The 25,862-nt window shown below is 39.6% G+C and overlaps 1 protein-coding gene across 1 annotated transcript in view; it reads left to right on the top strand.

The window, feature by feature from the left end:
• MAP3K9 (mitogen-activated protein kinase kinase kinase 9) overlaps positions 1-25,862 on the top strand; it is a 44,522-nt gene that overhangs the window by 3,653 nt on the left and 15,007 nt on the right. Inside the window, 3 exon segments of the mRNA XM_030451909.1 lie at positions 3,118-3,531; positions 21,159-21,339; positions 25,446-25,594. Of these exon segments, the coding sequence (XP_030307769.1) occupies positions 3,118-3,531; positions 21,159-21,339; positions 25,446-25,594 (744 nt within the window).

The raw sequence follows: 25,862 nt of genomic DNA, 5'->3' as shown, positions 1-25,862 counted from the left end.
GCTGCCTACGAGATGAGCTGCTCTGTCAGCTTTAGAAGATTCTCAAAATGAAGCCAAGGTTGTGCTTGTGAGTTAAAAAAAAAATTAATTGCAAAATAATTAGGCTTAAATTGACCTGGAAGTGTAACTCATCATTTCCTGTCCAGGCTTGTTCATGGGTGCATCCAGCAGGGGATAGTTTGTTTTGGTTTGGGTTGTTGTTGTGTTTGATGGGTTTTTGTTGTGCTTTTTTCCTTTCCTGCTCTTTCTTTGGTTTTGTGTTCATTTTTTGTTCTTTCGTTCTTTTTTTTGTTTTTGCTTGGTTTTTCTTTCGTTTTTTTTTTTTGTGGGTTTTGTTTTTTGTTTTTTTTTTAGTTTTTTTTGGTTTTGTTTTTTTGTTGTTTTGTTTTTTGTTTTTGTGAGTTTTGTCATTTTTTTGTTTGCGTTTTGTTTTTAGTTTTTGTTTTGCTTTTTTGTTTTTAGGTTTTTTGTTTGCTTTTTTGTTTTTAGGTTTTTTGTTTTTGAGTTTTCAGTTTTTTTCTTTGCGTTTTTGTTTTTTAGTTTTTTGTTTGCTTTTTGTGTTTTTAGTTTTTTTGTTTGCTTTTTGTGTTTTTAGTTTTTTGTTTGCTTTTTGTGCTTTTAATTTTTTTTTGCTTTTTGTTTTTGTTTTGTTTTTTGGGGGGTTGGAGTTTTTTGTTTGTTTTTCCGGGGGGGGCTGGGGTTTTTTGTTTGTTTGCTTCTGTTCCCCCGGCCTCTCCCTGCCCCCGGTGTGCCCCCGGTGTGCCCCCGGTGTGCCCCCGGGTCCGGGCGGTGTCTCGGTGGGTCCGGTCCGGAGCTGTCCCTTCAGCACCGCGGGGCGGGTGGACGCGGTGTCTGGAGGTGTCCCCGAAATGCCCGAGGGCAGACGCGGTGGTGACTCCCACCGGCATCTGGTGTGCCGGGACCTCTCGGGACTGCCGGTGTTCTTTGTGTGTTTGCTCTGGTTTGGTTTCAGTCTTCTGGCTGTGCCCAGGAGGAGGAGATTGCAGTGAGTGCTCTGCCAGTGCTGAAATTCTTACAGCTGCAGGTGATGGCACTCAGCATCTGGTTTCTGTTGGTGTTTACCAGTGAGATTTACTTGTGACACAGTGTCAGGGTAGTCTCAAATCTCTAGCTCATCGTTCTGGTCTGAATTTACTGTCTTTTGTAGTAATCAAATGCTCCTGAGCATGTGAGCACCAAAGCTGCAGTTGTTGGAGTGTAATCCTTCAGTGTGTTACCCAAAAGATGTACTCACAGTGACAGACAGATGAATTCTTATTGTGTCCTGGCCTTTCCTTCTCTTGGGATATTTTTTCTGCTGAGTTTCTGTCTTGTTTTCCATTATATACTGTTCATGGAACACCAGGAAAAGGAACACAGTCATCCTTACTGCACTAGTTAGGCATTCAGATGTATTATTCTGTACTGCATAAGAAGCTGAAGGATATAATGTAGGCAGCTCCTAGGTTTGGCTGCTGTACAAAAGTCAGCCAGGCTTTTAAGAGTAGATGGAAGACAGCTCAATCAAAAAATAAAAGACAAAAATCCCACAAAAAACCCTACCCAAACCAAACAAAAAAACACCATCACAAAACAACCCCCCCCCAAAACCCCCACGCAGTTGTGGGCAGCAGAATTCATATTAACTACATCCAGTTTGTGACTACATCTTGCACTGCAGACTTGTACTTAGGAAAGATGCTTGATTGGAATCACTAAGGTGTTTACTTCAGTGGAATCTGACATCCTCTGACTTCTATGACAATGTAATTTCTTCTGAAAGCAATGGAGAGGTTTGTGTGTACAATCAGTAACTACAAAATCCAGTAATTTATCCAATCCAATCCATTCCAACTACAGTCAATTAACTGTACTCTCAGTTAATTCCTACATCAAGTAAGTCCACTAGAGACTGAGCTTCCTTTCTGCTGTACAAAGCAGGGGAACCATGTCAGATTTGCTATTTGAAATGCAGGAAAGTATTAATAGACTTAGTGACTTTCTACTTAAATCCTGGCATTATTGTATTTTTCCTTTAAAACTTTAAAAGATTTCTTGGTTGTAACAAGTAACCACCAGAATAACCAGACAGAGCAGCATCAGTGGTATCTCTGCCACTATGGTGAATTCTGCAGATTCAGCATGTTTTGGTCAGTATGTGGGATTTCCATTCTACATCAGTCAGTATTGGATGGGTTCTTTTGGCCATCTGTGAGCATAATCTATATTTAGTATGCAGTTGTACAGGACACGTTTTCTCAGATCTTTTGCTCCAGCAGCAATTTATGTGCTGAATCAAGACTTGCATCTGTGGAGTTTTATTCCTTAACACCAAATAGGCACCAGTTACTGTGGCAGGCTGTAGAGTAGAGTTGTGAGTGCAGGAGAATTGAAAACAATCAATCTGTTAATACAGTTTCTGTAATAAAAATGCATATGAGTTATTAAAAAATACTTTTTTTTTTAATTGCTAGCTCTGCATGCTCACTATGTGGTCTGACCCATCTGTTTGTCACACTGTTGTTGGTAGTGTTAGAATTGATTGGCACATATCCTGTGGGGAACAGATCTGCAAAGCTTGTAGAGACATGGAGGAATAAGCATGATTTGGGAAGGACTAAAAGACTGTTAGTGGCAGTTGAACATCTCTTATTGCAGGAACAAATATAATTTGTGCTGCATTAAGTATGTCACATTAAGCACTGCAGTGAAGGCAGTGAAGATTAGCCCATGGGTGTGGGTTTTTTTTTTTTTCTTTTGGAATCTTGTGCTGTCATTGAGGACAGAAAATGAGGTTTTAGCCTTATGGGGTGTCAGTGTTTCAAGAGTTAAAGTGTATTGAGAGGAGGCTATCTTACTAAACATATCATTCACCACTGTTACCTTAAATCCATCACCCTTCGCAGTGAGTCCCTTATACAGGTTTTGGGATACTGCAAGATCTGTTTGACCACCATATTTTGCCATCAGCAGTTGTCAGAAGAGACTGCTGCTTTCATTTGTTTTGTGGAGTGAAAACGGGTCCTTGCTGCAAGGTTGGGCAGCTCGGGCCTTCAGCTAATGTACAGGTTGTGTGGTTGCTGCATATTCACAGCTTTTTCTCTCCTCTTTCCCTAGTGTTGGAGATCGACTTCTCAGAGCTTGTTCTGGAAGAAATCATTGGCATAGGGGGTTTTGGAAAAGTGTACCGAGCTGTCTGGGTAGGAGATGAGGTTGCTGTCAAGGCAGCTCGCTACGACCCCGACGAGGACATCAGCCAGACCATTGAGAATGTCCGCCAAGAGGCCAAGCTCTTTGCCATGTTAAAGCATCCCAACATCATTGCCCTCAGGGGTGTGTGTTTGAAGGAACCTAATCTTTGCCTGATCATGGAATTTGCCCGTGGAGGATCTCTAAATAGGGTGCTGTCTGGTAAAAGGATACCTCCTGACATCCTGGTGAACTGGGCAGTCCAGATTGCCAGGGGAATGAACTACCTGCACGAGGAAGCAATTGTTCCCATAATTCACCGTGACCTGAAGTCCAGCAACAGTAAGTGCTGCACAGTGAACAGCCAGGGTACTGGGGTTAGGCTTTTGCAAAGAAATGATGCAAAGAGAAGTGGGGAATGGTGTTAACTATCCTGTCTTGTGAACCACTGTATCCTCTAATCCAATCCTAGAGGGGTTTATTTATCTACAACGTGGTGTTACAGGCCACAGGAGACATGTACATGTTTTTACTTTGTAGAAACAAATAAAATGAAATGCAAAATGCAACTGTAAATACAGCATGCTTCTCCAGTAATTCATATATATATATATATATATATATATATGAATATATACAGTGTCTTAGTTACTGGCATTTTGGCAGACTTCTGTATGTTGGGAAGTCTTGTTGAACTTGGAAATGGAATGGAATGGAATACACATGGAAATGTGTGTTCTCCTTCTGCTTTTTGGAAGGACCAGTGTTCATTTGAAAACATCAATGCCCTCACATTTTCATTTTATTTGCTATATTTTGCTATTTGGATGATATGCAAGGCTGTTTTCCTTGAGGGGAAGTTTAACCCCTGGAGGAGATTTAACCCATCCTTGTTGGAGGGGATCTTCTCTCATCACAGAGATGGTACTGAGAGAAACCTTCACTCAGGTAAAAGGAAGTATCCTGCTGGGTTCTGTTGTACACCCAGAATGTTTATGGTGCTTTACACAGGATGCAGGTGACCCATTAGAGCATGGCAGCTGTACTTTGGTACACTGTAATACTGACAGCACTATTGTATGCCACCTGGATATTCTGGAGTGTTACTAATTTTCCCAGACTTAAAATTGACTTGAAGTCAAATGCCTTCATAGAACATTGTGAGTGTGGAGGCAAACTTCTGCAGATTTAAAGATCATCTTGTCCTTTCCTGATGCCTGCATGCAGCTGTTCAGCCTTTCTCTCTGCTTGTCTGTGTCTGCATGGCAGGAGCAAATGCTTTACCTGCATGTTGGCTGCAGTGGTTTGCATAAGTGTGGCATTATGAACACTTATGGTTTGAGTGAATACAAAGCACTAGGAACTGGGTGGCTGGGATCAAGCACATGTTCTCTTCTGCTTTAAGGGCAGTAATGTCTAGAAAAGAGGTCTGACAGATGGGAATTTTAATATCTTAAATAGATTCACCAGAGCTAGCATTAACTATTATAATCCTGTACATTTCTAGGCCTTACAGAACCTTCCTGTGGTTTTTTGGTCTCAAATATTGCAGCAGTGAATTGATGTTGTTTGTCCTGAAGGAAAGAATTAACTGTTAGTGAGTTTGAAATAGAAACTAGGAGAGATTTCCAGTTGGGTTCTATGATATTATTCTCACACTGTTAAAGTTTTCCTGTTGATAATATAAGGCAATATTTAGTGTCTATAAAAATACCCTGATATCTAGATTTTCCCTTTCCTTTACATATGACAATATATATATATATGGGCATATTGATAAATGCTGTAAAATGAAGGATTGATTGGCTTGGGTAGTGGATGAGTGGCTTCATCTGTGAATAAATAATAGTTGCCTTCAAATGTTGGGCCTTTCCTCCTTACCTACGAAAATACTTTCGTGTTTTGCTAATAGGCTGTTAGGACTAATTGCTTAATGCTATCTGAAAACTTTTGAGGTTTAGAATGAAAGTTGTTTCTAAGATAAAAAGGTGTTAACTCTGGTATTTGCCTGTTTCATTCAGAGTAGAGACCATTACTTGTAGAAGAGAAACAGTTCAACCAGGGAGCCAGCACATCTTAGAGGTACCAGTGCACAAAGTCACCAGAAAAACACAGATATGGATGCTAGCACCAAGAGTATTCTCTTGCCATGGGGAATCAGCAGTATAGAATTGTACCACCCTGCAGATTGCCAGGGAGAAGTTGAGGGGTCTGGTATATTCCTATAATTTTCCTGATTTGGGAGGAAGCAATAATAAAGGAAGAATGAATGGGAATGACTGTGGAAAGATTCAAATGCATCATATGTTTGGGTGAGAGAGGCAGAGAAATTTACAGGGCAGTCCTGACCAAAGATACCATCAGACCTGGAATGGAAATGTCAGGGTTGGACTTGATGATCTCTTGAGGTCCCTTCCAACCCCTAACGTTCTGTGATCCTCTGTAGGAAAATTCTAGCCCAGTTAAATATGCAGAAAGCAGTGCATTTAGGAAACTGAATAAATGTAGGAGCTGGTACTGGAAGGAAGGACTTCAGATATTTAAAGCAATCAAAAACATTGTTTTGTAACTGTTGAAATAAGACCTATTAGAAACCCCAGGTATGGGCATATTAAAACAACTGTTTACTCTAATTTGGCTATACAGAGTTCTTAATTCTGTGCTGTGTGGTTTAAGAGAAATTTGTAATAAGTTGGTACTATTTTAAACATTTGAAAATATGTTCTCTTCTGGGTGTATCTATAAAGCAAGTATCCTAAATAATAGATTATGACAATGGTGGATGGTGGGTTTTTTTTTGGGGGGGGAGGAGGACACTTGTTCTTTTCTGCTTGTCATTTTTAATTCAGTTTGGTTTGGGTTTTTTTTCTTCAGTGTATATTACCTATACCTGCATGCAGACTTCACTCATGTTTTTTTGTAGGTTAAACAGCTTTGCTCAATTCATGTCTTTCCTGAGTAATCTGTCAGTGCATTGCTGAAATTCCTTTTCCATTACATGCAACAAGCATTGTGGAAAGCTCTGTTTTATATGGATAGCTTATTACAAATTTATAGAGATTAGTAGACCAGGTGTGTTATTGCAGCCTGGTTTATATATGGCTTGCATTTTCTGTGTTTTTCTGATGTTTTCTCAGTTCCTGTGGATAATCTAGAACAGGGTGAGTTGTTAGCTTTGTGCAGGTAGAATTACAAGCTTGTAGCCAATAAGCAGTAATGTGTCTCTGGAGAAGGAACAGCTTTTCCTTGCAAGAACTTGAAAGTTCTTGCAGACACATTTCTTTCCCAGCACTGTAGAGCTCCCATGGGACCATCAGCTGCATTGATCTACTGCTTGGTGCTGCCTATGTTCAGTAATAGTGATTCTCATACACCTTATCTTGCCTTCAAGCATCAGCTGGAAGCTGCACCATCCATCTGAAGCTGCAGGATGAAGTTAGTTTGGGTGTTGGGGAAAAAGATGGGAGAGTGGGAGAGAGTAGAGTTCCCTTATTTAAAACAATTTTCTACTACAATAGAAGAAAATCAGAATATGCCTTCCTCTCAGATGTCTGCAGCACTTCATGGTGTAGGTTTTGTGAAAGTCATGTTACGTTTTGAACAGTAAAATTAAGTCAAGTGGAATCCTTAATACAAGTATTAAAAATGACTCAATTATATAGGTACAGGGATTTGGGAAAAAAAATCCTTCTAAATCAGTTGTTGCAGCTTTGTGGAAGCTGCCAGAGGTACCAGAACAATTTACAGAAGAGTTCTCAACATTTTTTGTGGCTTAGTAAAGATCATAAGATTTTGATTGCTTTGTGAAGTAACCTTGTCTTGTACAGAAACTGAATTTCAGGGGATTATTTGAAGAGTGCAGTAGGTGTCTGTTTCTTGAGAATCTCCTTGCCAAAAAGCACTCTCCAAACCAATTGTCTGTTTTCCTTCTTTTGACCAAAAAGGTGGTTTTCAGTTCCATTAGTTTTTCCAGTTTTTCTCTCCTTTTCATGGTCATAGCTTTATGCTTAATGTTGATAGGTTTAGAGTGTAGGAAAAGTGCCCTGTATATTTTAAATACTGTGTTTGTTTGAGGCAGATTTTTACTGTAAATCTTGGTGATTCTGAGGGCTGCCTGGTTTATTGCTTTGGAATGCTATCAGGAAACAAGCACACAGAACAACTGGCACACATGGGTTTTTTTGTTTGTTTTTTTAAAATTTATTTACTTTTTAATTGATTTTATTTCTTTTTTAGAGAACATGGAACTCTTGCTGAGTGCCAGATCAGTTGGCAGTAAGTTGTAGCAAGGATTCTGGTGGCACTACCAACTTGCAGGTCATTTGTACAACTACACAAGAATATAAAACAGGGAAACTCTTTTGTTCCACTGTCTGAGGAGATAGGTATTTATTTCTTTTTGGCATTTGATAATGAGACAGACTTCTTTCTGGCTTGTTTTTCTTTTCCTCACTTGTCTAACCTTTCCCTCTTCATCTACATGTTGGTATTCCACTGAGTGGATGTTCCAGAATTTGTAGTAGGCCTCTCCCAATATGAAGGCTTCTAAATAATCTAAATAAATGATGATATAATCTAAATGATGATATAATCTAAATGATGATATAATCTAAATAAATGCTGATCTAGAGAAGAACAAGAACTAGGAATGACTACTGAGGTCAACATCACTGTGTTTAGCACAGCTCTTTGAGTTCTCCTTTCTTTTACCACCTCTTTGTGATTTGACTCTCATTTCTGGCCAAAGGAAGGTGCTTGACATCTAGTGCTTAGGATCAGAAAAAGCAGTTCTATTGGTTTTAGTGAAGTAGTAATGTAAGTAAGTGATGAAGCTGGTCCTGTTTGTTTCTCTTGGTCTGCAATGTCAGATATGCCAGCGTTGCTGTAGGAATAATGCCAGTTAAGTAATGCCACAGAGAACTAGCAAAAGCACATTTACTCCTCTTTTAACTGGCTCAGCAAAGCAAGCTTCTTATTTGTGCTGTGTTGAAAGATTTTTCTGAGGGTGTTCATGCCAGTTAGAAAAGTGCTTTCTAGAAGTCACCATGTTTGTGTTCTACAAAGTGGCACAGAAGATTAACAGCAAAGTGACATGGCCCAGGTCAAAGAGAGAGTAAAGGGCAGAACTAAAACTAACCCCCAACAATTCTGGTTCAGTCCAGTCAGTAGTTCTTCCCTTCTAGTTTGTTGAAGGTGTTCACCTCTCCTACTTTTTGGGCCACCAAGGTAAGCTTGTGGCATCCTGTGATCCAAATCTCTAGCTTTCTAAAGAATTGCAAACACATATTTATTTTATGCAGTTACTAAGCCTTTTTCTTTTCATGAAGCTGCTACCAGAGCTAACTTTCACGTGGTGTCTGGACACTTGTTCCTAGGACTTAACATACTCCTTGTTCTTTGGCTTTTTTAGAAGTGTGGGCAGAATTGAGAAGCAGGGCTTCATTGCAGGTACTCCAAATTCAACCCAAGGACAGCTGAACCTGAATGTCCCACATCAGCCTTGGTACCATGTGAATGAGCAGGTCTCATGTCTTGCTGCAGTATTCACATCCTAGTCTGTTTATAAGAGTCTTTCTGGAAAAGGACTTTATTCCTCTCTCTGGCAGTGTTGTAGAGGAGGGTTCCTCCAGGGTCTCCCTAAGGTATGTTGGCAGAGCAGTTAGGAAGCCTGCACTGTTGTTGCTTCTGGTACTTCAGTGTGATTTGCTGACTAACTCCAGTGCTGTACCTTCTATCCAAATGTATTCCCTTTGTCAGTGCAATTAAATGACTGTGAGTAATGCTTCACAGAAGAAGTATAGTGAAGCTATTTCAGTGGCATCTGAGTGCTTTACATTAGGTGAATAATTGATCAGGACTTAGTTGAGTGGTCCCTTGTCCTGTAAGAGGAAAGTGATTAAAATGTGAGATTTATTTTTTGAGGGGCAGGGGTCACACACAACGACAGCAGCTGGGAGATTAATTCTAATGCAGATGTTCTCTGGTTCAGGGAGCAAAAACCAGTAAACCTATTTTTGAATATATAGAGCAAAGTGTGTGCAGTAGAAATCAAGCCTTTCAAACAGCCTTATTGTCCACCTAAGTGTGACTAAAGATGACTTTTCAGGTTTTGCCCTTAAGCCTTTATCTGATTCTGTGGATATGTTATATGATGTTGCTAATGGTACGTAACTTCTGGCTCTGGTTATTCTGCTTAATTTTCTGTCTCCCCAGGGTATCAGCCTTTGTGCTGATATCCTGGTCACTTGTAATGTGACTAAAGAAATTCCAAATAACAATAATTCTAATATGACAATGAAATCCATGCCAGTAATGTTACAACATTTTGTTGATCAGAATGATAAAAATAATTTTAATTTCATATGTTTTTAGTTTAGAAGTTGTAAATTATACCTGAAAGTGATACTGGCTTTTAAGCTCTTGAGACACTAGGAATTTACATAAGTAGGGTGACAGTTTACTTGGGGTTTTTATTTTTTTCTTACCTTGTCTAAATTAAGGCAACTATTTTCCTTTCTGAGATCTTTGACTGATGCCCTCACGATGCAGTCTTATTTTCAGAATGTTTTAGTAGATTTCTGAGGGTTCCAAAATGAAAACACATCTCCTGCTACTGATTTGTTTTAATTGAATGTGAATTAATGTCTTTACTGTTAATTGCAAGTGAAAAGTAGAAAGATTTTATGGAAATTTGGTGTCTTTGGTATTTTCCCATCTGCACTAAGTAGCAAAAATGCATTTTCAGAAATGGAATCCCTTATTGTTCTAGGCAAGAATGCCAAGAGTTTCTCTCATTTTTTAAGAAGTGAGATGGTGTCTATGACTTTTAAAAAACTGGGTATTACCATTTTTGTGTCTTTGTGCCATTGCATGTTTTTCTGCAGGGTTCTTTCTGCTCCTAAAAAACCAACCAAACAAAAAGATGACACTGAGCACTTTATCCAAATTGTGCAAATGAAACCATAGAAGAGGTATGAGCAGAGCTGAGATGTACCTGGGCTTCTGTGTGGCTGTCCCATGAGTTCACTCTGATGATCTGTGGCAGAGCTGGGATAAATGTGAAATCTCTTCTCTGAAATTTCTAAGTAGGAAGTCAAGAGTGAAAGCAGCCTTGTGCCTTTTCTGGAAACCTGGAATGGCTTCTTTCAGGTGCAGTTTTGTGTGTGTGTGTGTCCCACACCAATAAACTTAAGTTGAATTTGAGGTATTTCTGTCAGCAGCTTCATTTCTGCTTTTCTCACCAAGCAGTTTCTTCTGAATTTCAATATACCCAAAACAAATTCACTCTGAAGGCATCTGAATTTAAGTACATTTTGAGGTGTTGATTCGTCACCCAAGGTTATTCCTTAATTATAAGTAAATATCCCATTTTGAAAGTGGTTTGTATTCCCTTGAGAGAAGTAAAATCTTTAAGCTATTGAAAAAATACAGCATATAGGATGTAGTGTTTAAGTAGCTGCTTTTTAGTCCATTTTTACTTTCTGATTCTAGGATTGTTTCAGTTAGATTGGTGAGACTTTGGTTTCTGAAAGGTTGCCAGAATTGACTGGCATGTAACTGCTTTTTAATTGTCTGACTTCTAGTGGGAAGATAAATTCAGCCTTCCTCAGACCTGAACTTTTTTCCAGATGTGAAAAAGAGATGGTAAAAGAACTTCATACTCTTAAGAACAGAAATTATTGCAATGTATAAGGATTTATAATTACGTTGTTTGGTTTCCTCAGTGTTTCCTCCAGATCAGGCAGAAGAGGACTTGCTCAGCTAACTGAGTATTGGGGTCCCTGCCTGCAGAAGGGTTGTTTGGTGGTGATGGCAGGCTGGTGCAGCAGTGTTTTGGGCTCTCTTCAGGAGGCAGAAGCTGGAGGATAGCCAGCCCTGCTCTGAGCTGTTTGTGTTGACACTGCACACAGCCCTTCCACTTAGTGCATTATCCAAGCAGTCAGAATGCCATTTCTCACTGAAAAAAAAAAAATGCCCTCCCAGAACACCAAACTATCTAATGCACATACAGATTCCATCAAAGAGGTTTCTGGAATTTGCTTTGGCTGTTGAAATGTGAAGATTTGCTCTTTGTGTTGCAACTGGAAGTCTTCATTTAAACTGTGAGCATGGCTTCAATCTTGCTTATTTATAGGCTTGCTGTTGAGATGTGTTGCACAGGATAGGGTGCCAGTGGCTCCATTTACTAGGAACAGGTTAAGACTTGTGCCACTAAGATTTTGGTTTTTGCCACCACTGTTGTGCTTAAATTGGGGTTTTCTGGGAGCAAAGAAGTGCTATTACAGGTAATTGCTGTAAAGATGGTATGTGTAAAGGCACTATACGATGGTGCCCACCTCCCATAAAAGTATTACAGATTTCCTGTTGTTTCTCCTCCTAGGGAAAGATGTTAGAACTTAGGTTGCTTTTGACTTTACATTCTTCAAGGATCCTGAAAATAAGAGAAATCCTGTAATTTTGCCTAACAGAACTTGATATGCCTAATTCTGCTTGTTGTAGTGTTGTCAGTCTTGCTTTTGGATTTATTGATTTGCTCGTTTGATGCAATTAGTTGTGTGGCTTTGACGTGGTTATGGTCATCTGGTTACTAGGTAGTGTAGTAGTCACTAAGCTCACTGATCACAGAGTAAGTTGGGTCAGAAAACTAACAGAAATCAAACACATCAAGAAATAAACAGCTTTCTGATTTCAAAAAACACACCACAAACCATAACACACACCACACCCTCCCTGCTTCTATTGTGGTTGGTGCTGCTGCTGCCTGTGAAGTCTTTTTTAAGTCTTCCTTACCTTATAGGTTGTGGAATAACCAGCCCCAATTCCAGGAGTGAATGGTATTTGATATTATTGACTCTCTCTAAATTGAAGCCAAAGCAAAACAGTTCTGTACTCCTTTTTTCCTCATGAATATTAGTTTGTTTGCCTGCAAATGGCTCCCACTGAACGAGCATTATTATTAAATCTCTTTTCAGACAAGCCCTTGAGAGACAATGAATGTCACTCATGTGATTCTCCTTTTCTTCTTTTTCTTGTTGTTGCCTAACACAGTTCTTGATTTGTTGCAAGCTTTCAAATCAAGATGATTTATTTGTGAAAGCACTGTGGAGGGTACAGATATAATTATAGTTTTTTCCTTGGAGCATTTATTGGATTTAATGGATTATGAGGAATAAAATAATCCATGCCTGAGATAGAAAGTTGCTTGAGTGTAAGTAGTATGGTAGGATTTAGTCTGAAACCAGAGCTCTACCAGCTCAGTTTTTCCAGGAAATTCACCTGCGTGTTCTCCAGAAGCATTCAAAGTGTTTTGTACCAGATCACTAAAGAGATAAGACTCTTTTTTTTCAGCTTGGCTGGGTGAAAGGATCGATTCTAAATATATCTTGGCTCTGGAAGCCTTTCCTATCCCCCTCCCCCATCATGCATTAGCTCTTTAGAGATACTGCACTGCATGGCTTAAAATCCAAGAACTGCTGTGCTGTCACATCCATCACCTCCTCTGGGTTGATAGAAGAGGACAGTCGGCCAGCTTTATGGATTTGCTGAACCCTCACATGTACCGAGTAATTAAAAAGCTTTTGCTTCCTAGGTATATATATATATTTGTTGCTGGATGGCTAGTAATAAGAGAGAAAATATTTGCTCGTTGCTAGAGACAGTGTTTATATTCTTTGTTTTCCCTTTAAGATGTGAAATTCTGAGGGAGTCTTAAATGCATCTAAAGATGCAGTCCCCCTGAAGTGAATGGCAGTGTGTACCCAACAGAAGGTAGGTAAAGGCTGCATGCAGAAAGCCCAGACTCTGCCCATGTGCAGATCTGTTAATCACTTTAAGGACTTTGAATGCAGGATCAAGAGCAGATTGCTCATTATCTGGATACTTGTGAAGCAAAGCTGTGCAGGCTGACTGTGGACAGTACAGCTAACATTTCCAATTAGATTTTGGCAGTGAGGTCTCATTTTGGAGTGAGTTGTTCAAATCCTTTCCCAAAAGCTTAGTTCTGTCCCCAAGGCAATATGCCAGTGTGCTGCCAATAGGACTTAATAATTAAAAAAAGGAACACCTGGCAAGCTCCATCCCTTGTCCCCTTTGCAATGACACTGCTGTTATGACTTGTTAGGCAAAGGGCTGACTTACTATCTGGCTCCTGACTCTTTGAGACCTTGGCTCTCAGACAATGCAGCAGCATGAGGCAATATATTAAGGCTATATTTAAATTTAACATCCAGTATTTCCTGCCATCACCAGCTGAAATGGATCTTGGGAAGTTTTGATTATTTGTTAGAGGGGAAAAATGGCATTGGAACAATCATAGGAAGTCCAGTGAAGCCATCATCTTTTATGCAAGAGGATTTTTGTTTTATCTATGGATATTTTTCTCCTTAAATAGTGACTGGTAAAAAATGTAGGACTACATTAAATTTGCAATTACTATGATACCTCCTACATAAGAACCCAAAGATTTCAGAATGCATTGTTTCTTCAGAGTAGAGTGGAAACTTTTATTCATTTTTCAGGTAGTAGTAAATCTAAAACAGTAACTGGCCAACACGAGGCAAAAGATGCTTATTTCATATTTCTCATTTAGTTTCCATTTAAAAAAAAAATAATCCACATTTGCATAGATTTCACAGCCTCCCAGTGGTTGAAAATGTTTGTACTGGAAATAGATCTATCTAGAAGGCAGCAAAGGGATTTGGAGAAAGTGAAGTTTACAGCTAGATAGTGGGGAGATGAGTAGAAGAAATGTAAACTGAAATTGGCTGTCACAGTAGGGAAATTCCAGGGGGGGTATGTCAGGGGAGAAAATAAAATTTAAGTGTAGTGATAATATTTTACTGTTTATGGACCCTCTGGCTAGGAGTAGAAATTCTCAGAAAGGGCCTTTGGAGTTGTCCTAGCTTGGGTAACTTTATTCTGTGCCTGAAAAACAAACCCCTAGAAAATATACAGGGTTGAGTGAGGAGATTCTTTGTTTAAGACATGGTTTCCTGTAACAGATTGGCTGGGTTTTGGACATGTTCTGCCATGAGTGGGAGGGAGAATCTGCATCCTGAGATATTAATCAGACATTTTTTCCTCTCTGGAACACCTTCAGCTTTAGTAAGTCTTGAGCTGACTTTTAAAACTTGTGCAAAGTAGTTTTTCAATAAATTTGGAAATGGAAATATTCTCTGTTTCCTGCAGCTCTTGCAGTTGAGCAAACTTTTACACTTCTGTCTTGACCTTGTCATGGTGTATTTGTGTATCTGATCTCTTGTCTTTCTGGTAGGGGCATGAGTAATGAAAATACAGCTGTTTGATACCTGGAAAGAAGGTCTTCCTTGCAGTAAGGCTTTGTGTGATGTCCACCATTGACTTTTCAATTGATTGAGTGATTAGGGCAAGTGGTACAAGGTGCAGTGAATTCTGACCTCCAGCCACCTTTGTGGGCCAAAGAACAGTTTTATTTAAGACTGAGTTTATGTTAGTACCAGTTTGACTTAGATCAGCTGTCCTACTAATAGAACATTATTTGGAGAACTTCAGTTAAGAAAAAGTTCAGAGCTCAGAGGCAATCTTGCAAGTGTAAGTAGTTGTTTTTTCACCAGATGGCTCTCTAACATCTGGTGTGTTGAGGAATTTCTCTAATTGAAATTGCTTTCTTATACCAGACCCCAGAGATGTGTGTGGTTGGAGTTTGGGCACTTAGCACAGATAAGCCTCTAGTCAAGAGAGGCTCCTGTAGAGAGTAATTCAGAGCACGAATCTTAGGTTTGTGTTTGGAATCCCCTTCTGGAGAGTTTTTGGCTGTTGTGACTGTGCTGGGAGCCTAGGAAGCCTGACTTTGGAGATGCTGTGAGTTTCTTTCATCCAAGCCAGCTTTCACTGTAATGACCCATGAGGGTGGTGGGAAGGAAGAAAAAATTTGCCTTTTTAACATGTGAGCTTATGGTAGGTGTGCCTCTATTTCATGCAGGAAAGACAGAATTTCATCTCTGTAGAAATGTTTATCACTTGCCTCCAGGGCAGCTCTTCTGTAGTCTTACCTTAGAGGTTTATGACAGAGGTGAAACTTGGCCAGCATTTAATCTGTTAATTGTTTTTTTAATCTCAGGTCTTCTATTCCTTGGGAATTAATCCAATCCTCTGTGTCTCCTACTTGGAACTACTCAGTGGTTTGGGGTACTCATACAGTATGAATGCAGTAACAGAATTTTAAAGCTGCAGGTGTCAGTGTTTTTTCACCACAGTGATTTCTCCTTCTGAAAGGACTAAGTAGTCCTGGATAGTTGCTAGTTCCAATCCTAAATATGTTGGTGAAAATTCATGTCAGTGAAAGTTCAGTGAAGCTGCTCCACCTTTGAAACTGTCCTTAAAGATCTCTTTAGAGCAACAGCAACCTTACCTCTGTCCTGTTCAGTAATCCTCTGCTGTCTAGTGCCCCACAGAGCAGACATCTCCATAATGACTTGTAATGACAAGACAGATCTCAGGATACAGTAGCAGCAACTACATGAAGGCTGAGGGATATAATGGTATTTTAGAAATCTTAATCACCTTACTTTTTGTATTGCTTTGAATGCTAAGGCAGGATGTTTTTGTCTTTCTAGTAAAGCCTAATAATGTGGAATGTGGTGAAGCAGGAGGAAGAGCTGACTCAGTGTCAGATACCATTGTGTCAGTCATACTTCAGTGGGTCTGCTTCTGTGGAGTCTATTTTCAGTACAAATCTTTGTTTAAAGGACAAAAGTTGGAGTTGGCCTCTGGGTCTTGAAAAAAGCCCTCGTTCTTCTTGATGTCACAGGTACACTGCTGTGTCTGAGAATCATTCCCTTTGGGATCTGTTATCACTGGGATCCGTGTACTTGTGAAGACCTGATTACTTTCTGTAAGACTGATGCTGGATTCTGTCAAAAGCCTGCTAGCTATTAGTACACATACAGGCTGAGACTGAAATTTCAGAAGGTAAATTGGCTTCACCTGACTGCAAGAAGTTGATTTCCATCGCCTCCAGCTCTGCTAGAAAGCTGCTGGCTTTTCTAAAACAAGGAGAAGAGGATCTTGGATACATCACAATTGTTTTCTCTTCAGCTCTTAACTGTTGCTTCAATAGTCAAAACAACTAAATCAAACTATATCTTAAGCAACTGGCCTGGTACTTGTGGAAATTATAGTCCTCACATCATTGTGATTCTGAGGTGGGAATTGCCAGGAGTTGCTGAAGGATGAGTCTCTGGTTGTATGGACCTTGATTGCAACGTTGACTCATGGGAACAAAAATAAATTAAAGGACACAGTTAAGAAAGGCTCGCTGGTATCTGTGATAGTCTTACAGGCCAGGGTGCTGCAGTCCTGGGAGCATGATGGTAATCATCCATGAAGTATCCAAGTCCCAAGCATGGGGTGTCAAATGGTCAGAGAGTAGGCTTCCCACTGCCACCTGTAGCTCTGAGTGACTCTACAGTGATGGGACTGAGAATGAAAAGGTAGTGATAAAGGCAAGCCATGCACTGCTGCTTTTCCTTTTTTTTTTTTTTTTTTTTTTTACTGCAAATTGTTTTGTCCTGAGCAGAAGTTAAAGCATCACATAGGTGGCAACTGGTGTTAAAAAGTACTGAAAATATAATCATGACAGTTTCTCTCATCTCTGGCAATCCAGTTATTCTTTTACTTGTGATAATGTCAGACAGTTTGACTAAGGACTGCACCAGACTGAGTCGTGTCAAATCATCTTTGAATTCTGCCTTATAATATCCTACTTGTCTGTCTCATCATCAAACCAGAAGGTGTTGGCTGATTGCCTTTGGTTAACTAACTCCCCACCTCTTTATTTATGTGGTGCCTACTTTTTCTGTACTTCAGGAAACCTTCTTACAGGAGTCTGATATGAAAATACCCTTGATGCTTCTTGCATGGCACCAAAGATGTTCTCAAATATTATGGAGGAGCCTTGATACACATTTTAATTTTGAAGAAAAAGATCAGTCTTCATCATAACCTAGATAAGAGGAGGTCCAGTGTGACTTCTACCTTTGTATCTAAGCTCAAGCCTAATCTGTCTCAGTTAACTGTTTTTCAGCACTTGCTGTCTGCCTGGCTCTCAGAAATTCACCACTGGGTTCAAGTCATTACCAGTAATGATTCTTGAGAGGTAATAAAGTTCTTAATAAATTCTTAGTAGTTGAAATCACACATCCAAATCCTGTGTACTGGGTGACTGCCTGGTCCACGGGAGGTCTTGCTCTGAGATACCAAGGCCTATTTGTATCATATTCCTTTCTTATCTCATCTTGGGACATACTGAGATGTGGAAGAGCTGTCTTGCTTGACAGAGTTCATCTGAGCCGAATTAATTTTTCATTGTCAACTATTTATTTTCTGGAAGACAAGTTCCCAGTCTTTCTGGAATCTATGAAAATGTATGTGAGGGATTATTACTTCTGTAGCCACACACCCATGTAACACCCTTCATCTGAAGTGGCTAGGAATTTTTAATTCTAGTTGAAGCCATCATGCTTTGCTTCACACTTGCATTATGAAAAGAACCTGGTATTGGTGATGTGTTATATTTTTGCAGTATTTGCTATGTTATTTGGCTGTACCAGTGGGCTCCTCACAGCTGTCTGAATTTGCTTCACCAGTCCCTTTTGCACACTGCCACTTGGCTCCTACCTGTGATGCTGAAGATCAGCTTTTAGCCAGTGCTGCAGAGTGGAGGAGATGGTTTTGTTAGGAGCTGCTGTACATAAATACCTTCATCTGCAACCTGGCTGCCCTGTGCCGGGGAGAGGTTTCTTGCCTGGACCCATCTGGAAGAGGCAAACAGTGATCCACCAGCAGTGAGCTCACATTCTGCATGTTCCTGCTGATCCAGCTCTCTTTCTTCCCCAGTTGCCTGAAAACTGAGCCCAGTGTCCTGGCTGCTGAACAGTTTTTAAGTCTGGGAATGTAGAAGATTTTAAAACTCCACTTGCTATGGTATTAAAAAAAAATAAATAAATCTTTATTTCATGCAGGTCTTTGAAATCAACAGACCAGACTGAGAAGAGATGCAGTGTTGGCAGTGTGGATGCTCTATATTTGTGTCTGGATTTTTTTGTTAGGCTGGTTTATTAAAAGGAACTGTTTACAATCTGGCCACTATTAGGTCTATTCTGAGTGGTCAAGTCTGTTCAAAGATGGGACAGGTGTGTTAAACCTGTAGGGAATACAGGTTCCTTATTGATGGGAATAAGGGAATACAGGGAATACATTCCTTATTAATGTTTCGTATTGTGGGAGACTGATACGAGTGTCCAAGAAATAGCAGTTGCAGAAGAGAACTGGAACTCAGATTAGTAAACAGGAGACAATACCTGGTTGTAGATAAAGCTCCCAAGCAAAGGGGACTGTGTTGATGAACACGATTAAAATGCGTTTGCAGTGTCCTAGCAACCTGCCTTGTGTTCTCCATAAATGAGATTTTTAAGGAGGAAACTGAAACGAGTTAATATTTTGCCTCTTTACAAGGTTCTTCATTGAAATCCAAGCAAATGCAGGAGGGAGAGTCAAGGTTTTCAGTCTGAAAACCTGATAGGTGAGACTCTTAGCAGTTCCAAGTGAGTCTGTTGATACTGACCCAGGAGAAATGAAACTGAAGCTCTAGAGAGAGATGTCTCTTAAAATTAATTTTGACAATTTTGAGTTGCAGGGTTACTACAAGGAAGGGGAGGCAAGAATGTAACTAAGGAATCCAGGACTTGCAATAAACCCAGATTTTTCATTGCCCTTCTTTGTGGTCTTTTGTCATGGTAATTCAGCACACTTAGCCTACATCTGACAAAAGAACAAGTTCAAGGATACAGAAGGTCTGTAAGTGTGTAAGTACTAATTATTTTCTTAGAACTTAATACAAACCAAGGTAATTAAATTTAAATAATCTCTTGCTGGGAAGATATGTGCAACCCAACTGTGATACCTGACTTTGTCCTGTTGCTGAGCTCATTCAGGCAGAATCTGGTTACCTTGTGACCTGCAAATTTGCTTGTTGCTTCTTGTGCTTATGGCAGAAAGAAAAAAAAAAATAAAATAGACAACCCAAATGTGTGTTTTCTTGTTTCTGAGTTTTACTTTACCATTACAGTTCCACTGCATATCTCTCTATTACTGCATTTAAATTGAAAATGAGATTATATCATTTTGCCAGCTCTTTAGGCAAAGTGGGTACATGCTAGGAGGGGAAACGTAGAATGTGTATGTTCTAGGAAGTTTTTCACTCTTGCAGTCAGTGAGTAACTTGTTCAGCCTTTTCTCTTAGCTGTTAGCTGCTATAAAGAAGGGAAAAAGTTGAGTTTGGTGGAAGCAGCAGCACAAAAGAAAGCCTTCTTCTGTACCTTTGTTTCGTGTGGTGGTTGTGTTCCACCATCAAGTGTGGCTCTACGTGTGGTTTTGCCCAGTTTAAGAGAACAGTAACATGAGGCTTCCCACTCCTTCCTCTGCAGATAGGAAAATGGCCTGTTGAATGTGCTAGGAATTTTGTGAAAGAAGCAAGAAGTTCATACACAGCTTTACTTAGTGCACAAAAATCTTTATTAAAGCAGTATTTTGTGAATTCTGAGGCCTTGTGGAAAAGGGTAGCTGACTTTTTTATTACGTTTTCAGAGAATAGGTTTTCAATAAAGCAAATCCATCATTTGAACATTTAGATGTGTATTACCTATGCAGAGGGCTCAAATAACACTTCTGATTTTTATTTAACGGAAAATACAATTTTGATTATTGGAGGGAAGTATAGGAATGACCATAAACGACTTTTTTTCCAAAAAAATGTTAGCTTCAGAGTGATACTTCACCCAATGAACGACTGAATTTAATGATTGACACTGACAGATACTAATTCACACACACCTACATAGAAAGGGGCAAAAAAAATCCTCTTGTTTTCTCAGAACTTGTATCTGTAATGGCATTAGAAATAAAGTAGATACATAGTGATGGTGTACTAGTGTATTATGGTGTATTTACTGCCTTTTACAGTAAAGCTGTTGGACTAAGTAATACAAGCATTTTTTTTCTTTGCAGCTCTTTACAAAGTGGCTGAAAATAATTTCATGGGCTTCTGGCTACATTAGTTATGGGAGCTTAATGCCTGTTATATTCTGTTGCTTGGTATTGCATTGCTGGTGCAGCTTGTGTGGTCACTTTAGATAAAGAGGGTGAGGAGGTGGTGCTGCTAAAGCAGGGGGGTGCTCACAGCCTCTGCTTTACACACTCACATCACACTGGTGTGACAATACAGCTTTTGGGGTAAAGAGGAATATCTGTCTTAGGACAAAACGTTCTTGAATTCTGACTCAAGGGTTTTTTTCCAGTTCTTGGGTATAAACTCCATTGCCACTGAAACATGGTAGAAACTTCAGCAGCTTCGTTAAAAATATTAGTTTCATAATGATGCATGAGGGAATCTGTTACATGGTGGTGTGTATGAAGTCTGGAACTGAGCATATTATGACCCTGATCTGGCAGATGATCTCTTGAGGTCCTTTCCAACCCCTATCCTTCTGTGATTCCATGATCATCAATCTTATTTTTTTTTTTCAATTGTGACATAAGAATGTCTTGAGTGCACAGATCTTCCACTCCTAGAAGTTTACATGAAAGGTGTATCCAGCTTGTGTGTGTATCTGGATTTAAAAAAAATTAAATCCTCTCAGCAGTTCAAGAAGATGCTATTATTGGCTTGCTGAGAGAGGATTAATTTGGAAAAGTCTTCCCTTATCTGGATTTCTAGAAGCTACAGTGGTTCACTTCTTAGCAGAGAATTGTTATACAGAAAACCTAGAGGTGCTACATGAAATAACTGTTATCTGTTTCTTCTCTGGGGCTTGGTGTGGTCTGTTTGAATGACTAAAAGTAGGGACAAGCATGAAGTTTGGGGGGTCTTGTGCACAAATACTGCCTTCACTCTGCGTACCCTTTTATTTCTCCTCCCTTTCCCTTTTCTCCAGTACTGATACTCGAAAAGGTGGAAAATGGAGATCTGAGCAACAAGATATTGAAGATCACGGATTTCGGCTTGGCCAGGGAATGGCATAAAACCACCAAAATGAGTGCAGCTGGGACATATGCCTGGATGGCTCCCGAGGTCATCCGCTCCTCCATGTTCTCCAAAGGCAGCGATGTCTGGAGGTACTGGTTTGGCATTAAATGACTGGATGCTAAAGAATAAGTACACCTGCTAGGAAAACGCTTTTATGCTTTAAGAGTGAGTTATGGTGAGCCAAATGATCAAATTCAGGTCTTAGAAAAGCTTTATCCACCAGTTTGGCATCTGTCAGACTGCTTTGTGTTAACTGCAAACACGGGTTCTGACTGTAGAAGGTGGTGGGCCAGCTCCTGCATGCCTCTAGATTTCTGGTGTTCTCTGAATTTACATTCAGGTTATCCTGGCATTCCTAATTCCATTTACTTCTGCTTTATCTAAATCATACTTTTTTTGCTTATTTGGCTATTTGCTGATGTAATCAAAGGCCATGAAACAGTGGCTCAAGTACTTGAAATTGCTATTTTTTTTACTACTTTGCTAACAGTAAGATAATGTCATGTTTTGGTCATTCTTTGTCACGGATGTATGTGTTCATAACACAACCATCAACTCCGTGCAGTTTCAGTCTGAATACTGTTTTTTCACTTTCATAATAATCTTATTATTACCATTCCTTTAGTCTTTCACATAAAATAATAAATCTCTAGGTCTGAGTACTTCGTGCATAAGTACTGACTTGCATGTTTTTTCTTCTCTATTCATGCACTGGGAATTTTGTTTATAAGAGCTACTTTGGTGGGGAGAGTAAAAGAGTTGGCTCATTGACCTCCAGCAGCTGAGTTTGAGCATGATCATTAAGTGAACTGGTGAATCTAGGATTCAGTAAATAGCTCTAGGACACAAAGTGACACAGGAGAAGTACTGAACTCTTGAAACAGATGAATTAGATGGAATTAGTTGAGGAAGAACTGAGCTTCTGTTCTGAGTGAAGCCTGAGATGAAAACCTCAAGGCTGTTCACCTTTTAAGAGCTCATGGTGACAATCCTGATTTGTGCATGGCTTGTAAAGCTCAAATCTCAATTTGCTTTTCTTTGAAGCAGTGCTAGGAGTGGCCTTGAAAGGTAACCTGGGGAAGAAGGAGTAGGGGAGGTAGAAACTAGGGGAGGAAGAAACAATTTCTCTATAATTGTAATTTTAGTAATTCAGGCATGCTGAGAACACATCAGTAGATGTTCTGTGCTAGTTTGACCTCATTTTAAAAAAGGTAAGAGTTTATAGGTCATCTTTTGATTTTTGTGAGGGTAGCTCAAGTGTCTCTAAACCTGTGCAAAAATATCAGTTTGGTTGTTGGCTTAAGAACTGGAAATCAATTCAGCACTTAAGGACTGTAAATCACTTACATTATCTGCCAGTTCTTCACAAGATTGTGTTTTAATTTTAAAATTCCTTCATCACTTTCCATGAAAACAATTTGAGTTCCCCTCAGTGCACTTCCTGAAACAGAGGGTTATCACAATTCAGAGAGTTGTTGTACTGTCTCTGAATATGCTTTCCCTCTCTGATGACCAAAACCTTGAGTCATAGTAAATAAGCTGAAAAGAAAGTGTTTGAAGCATGCATACAGAGGGCAAATACTTGCCAGTGCAGTCACTACTCCTGTGTCAATGATTCTCAGCACTCCATCTTACAAGTGCAGTCATGGACTTGTGTAATAAAACCTGTCCCCACCCAAGGATGCAACTTGAAATTCTCACCCAAATGAACTTTTTCATCCTGTCAGACTTGCCCCTCTTCTTGTCCACTTCAGCCTCTTGTGTAATCACTGGAGTTGAGGGAGTTTCTTGCCTGGTAACCTTCCTGTTATCCTGTGCAGCAGCAACAAAATTGGCTTTGTTCCTAACATTCAGAAACCCTTTTATTTCAACACCTTTTCTGCAGAGCCTGCTACTGAATTGTTGCCCAGCCTTTCAGCAGAATCTTGTTCTGCTTCTGTTCTCACTGCACAAACAGGTAAAGATGATGTTTGCCAGGACTGAAATTTACTGAATCAATATTATCTCACCATAAAATACTTTATGCAGTTCCTTCCAAAACAAATACCAAGAGTCATTTAACAAACTCAATCTGTATTTTTTGTCCCACTTTAAAGAAGGGTTGACGAAGAAATAAGAAGGCTGAGGGCTGCTCCCACACACTGCTGTCTTACCACCAGCATCTGAGCCACTGTATAGCTTCTTGGTAGTAACAATACTGGACAAATCTTGCTAGTGAAAATCTGCTGCTAAGAACTTTGCTCTGCTGTACACACAAGCTTTAGATAGGCAGCAGGAAGCTTGTGCTTAAATTTCACAGAGGACAAAGAAGCTGCATTTTTATTTAAATAAAAATTCCTGTAAAAGTTCCTGTAATTCCATTTTTGTGTTTGAGAAGTGCAGATTTGCTTTGCATTTGCAAGGGTTAGATCAAAGCGCAGTTCTTTTGCAGTACTGTACAACAAGCTGATTTAGTAAACATATAATTCAAGCTTTCCTGTAATTTTAATTCCTTAAATGTATTCCTTGTTTGCTGGACACTTCATTTTTGGCTGGGGCTGCTTAAAGGACAATTGTGCTGCCAGTATAATTGGTATGCAGAAGATAAAGACACCATACAACCTTCATCTGAGTCCCATGTGTTAATTTAATGCTGTTAAGATGTATCTACTCTGAGACCAGTGAAATCATTAGGATTTTAATTTTAGTTTAGGAATGGAATACCAGAACTACCTAAGACAATCTGATGAGCAGATCAAGACGTTTGTTATTCAGTGGTGGGCAAAGGAACTTCAGTCATTAGAATATTTCATTTGAATCAGGTATTGGCAAGCACTTCCATCCACAGTCTGACTGCTTGCAGGCTTCTGTATGAAATGAAGTCCTGGCAAACCTTCAGTACCTGGCAGATACATCTTGACTGGTAATACTGGGAGAAGCTCATGTGGGAAAAGTGTACACAACTGTTGGGAAATAAGCAGCAAATGTTATCTCTGAATCTGCCAGTCCAGTAGCATGCAGGATATTAGTAGCTATTAAAATGAAGTTTGTTTGCTTTTCTTAACAAAAGTAGCATTTTCATTTTTGATATTGCTGGGACCTCCTTTCTCAAGGAAAGTGCAGAGATGAGCAATTTAGGGAGGTGGAGAAGAGGAACCTGTGGTACAAATGACACTGAACAGTGAGAAGTGTTTACTGTTTCTTTTCTAAGTTCACAGGCTTGCAACACATGCAGTAAAATGACGGGTGAAATCCTGCAGACCTCCAGCTTCCCTCCCTTTGAAAATCCAGTGTTAAAGGGCTTAAGTGATTACTGGCTCTCTGGAAGATGGTTAATTATTCATACAAGTGTCAGTTGACTTGTATGCATGGTCTGCATCACATGAGTCATTTTGTAATTCAAGTCCACAAATTACTGCTGGAAGAGGAAAAAAAAAAATAAATGTTTGACCACTTTTTCTTCTTCCCTGTTGAGAACAAGCAGAGGCCCTGTGCCTTTTTTATATAAATCTCTTGTCTCTGGCTTTTTCTCTTTTTAATTCTCAATACCCTGCTTGAGAGTTAATGGCTAACAGAGCCTCCTCAGTACCCCTTTTGCTGTTAATCACTTGGCTTGATTGCTGTTCAGATGTCACACAGCAGTGTATCCACAGCCCTGTGAAACAGTATTCTCAGCAGTGAACTGTAAGTACATGAGGAGGTGACATTGCTTTGTTAGAAACACAGGGACATTTCCTGCTATATATACTTTTAGTGCCTGTTAGAACTGTTCCTTTTTCTTTTAAAAAATACCCTGTGGAAGATATGCTTTGAGCATATTAGTGGTGCTTTCCTTACCCTTTCCTTACCATCAAGACAATTGTTTTACCTAGCAGCTGTGGTAAGTAATAACACAACTCTTTGGTAGTTTTTCCTACTTTTGATATCAACACTTGCATCCAAACTAAACATGAGTGATCAATCAGATTTAGTCAGACCAAATAGACACTCAATCTATTATTTATTCTCCTTTAGTGTCTTATGAATCCTATGAAGCCCAAAGGAAAAAGGCAAATCCTTAAACTCCTGTTTATTTTTTGTCAAAAGAGGCTCTTGATACAGTAAGAGAGAGAGACAACCTTGATGGAAAGAAATAATCAGCTATAATTTTTATATGCTGAACAGAGAGCATTAAAGTCAAATAACCTATTCTCTTCCCTGTTTTTTTTCCTGGTAGTTATGGTGTGCTGCTCTGGGAGCTGCTGACAGGAGAAGTACCATTCCGAGGAATTGATGGTCTTGCAGTAGCATACGGTGTTGCCATGAATAAACTTGCCCTTCCAATCCCTTCCACTTGTCCAGAGCCTTTTGCCAAACTCATGGAAGGTAAGCCAGCTGGGATGTCAGTATTGTTTGTCCTCTTTATAAAATGCTCCTGATCATTGTCTCTCCTTGTGTTGGTTTTGATACTTGAGCACAGATTTCTCACGTGGCTTTATTCAGTGGTGCAAATTATTATGTGTGTTAGGCTTGGCTCTTGGTGTGCTGCAACTCTTATTCTATTGCAGGAGTACTGAGTGAAAGAAATTTCTCTGCCAGTTTTTGTCAGCTGGGGTTATAGGAATTATTATTATATTGGGGTTATTGCTGTCAT

This window comes from Calypte anna, chromosome 5A (assembly GCF_003957555.1).
Source record: "Calypte anna isolate BGI_N300 chromosome 5A, bCalAnn1_v1.p, whole genome shotgun sequence".
In the NCBI taxonomy this organism is placed as follows: domain Eukaryota; kingdom Metazoa; phylum Chordata; class Aves; order Apodiformes; family Trochilidae; genus Calypte; species Calypte anna.
Note: the sequence above shows the minus strand (reverse complement) of the source record. Positions and strands in the feature narration are given on the sequence as shown.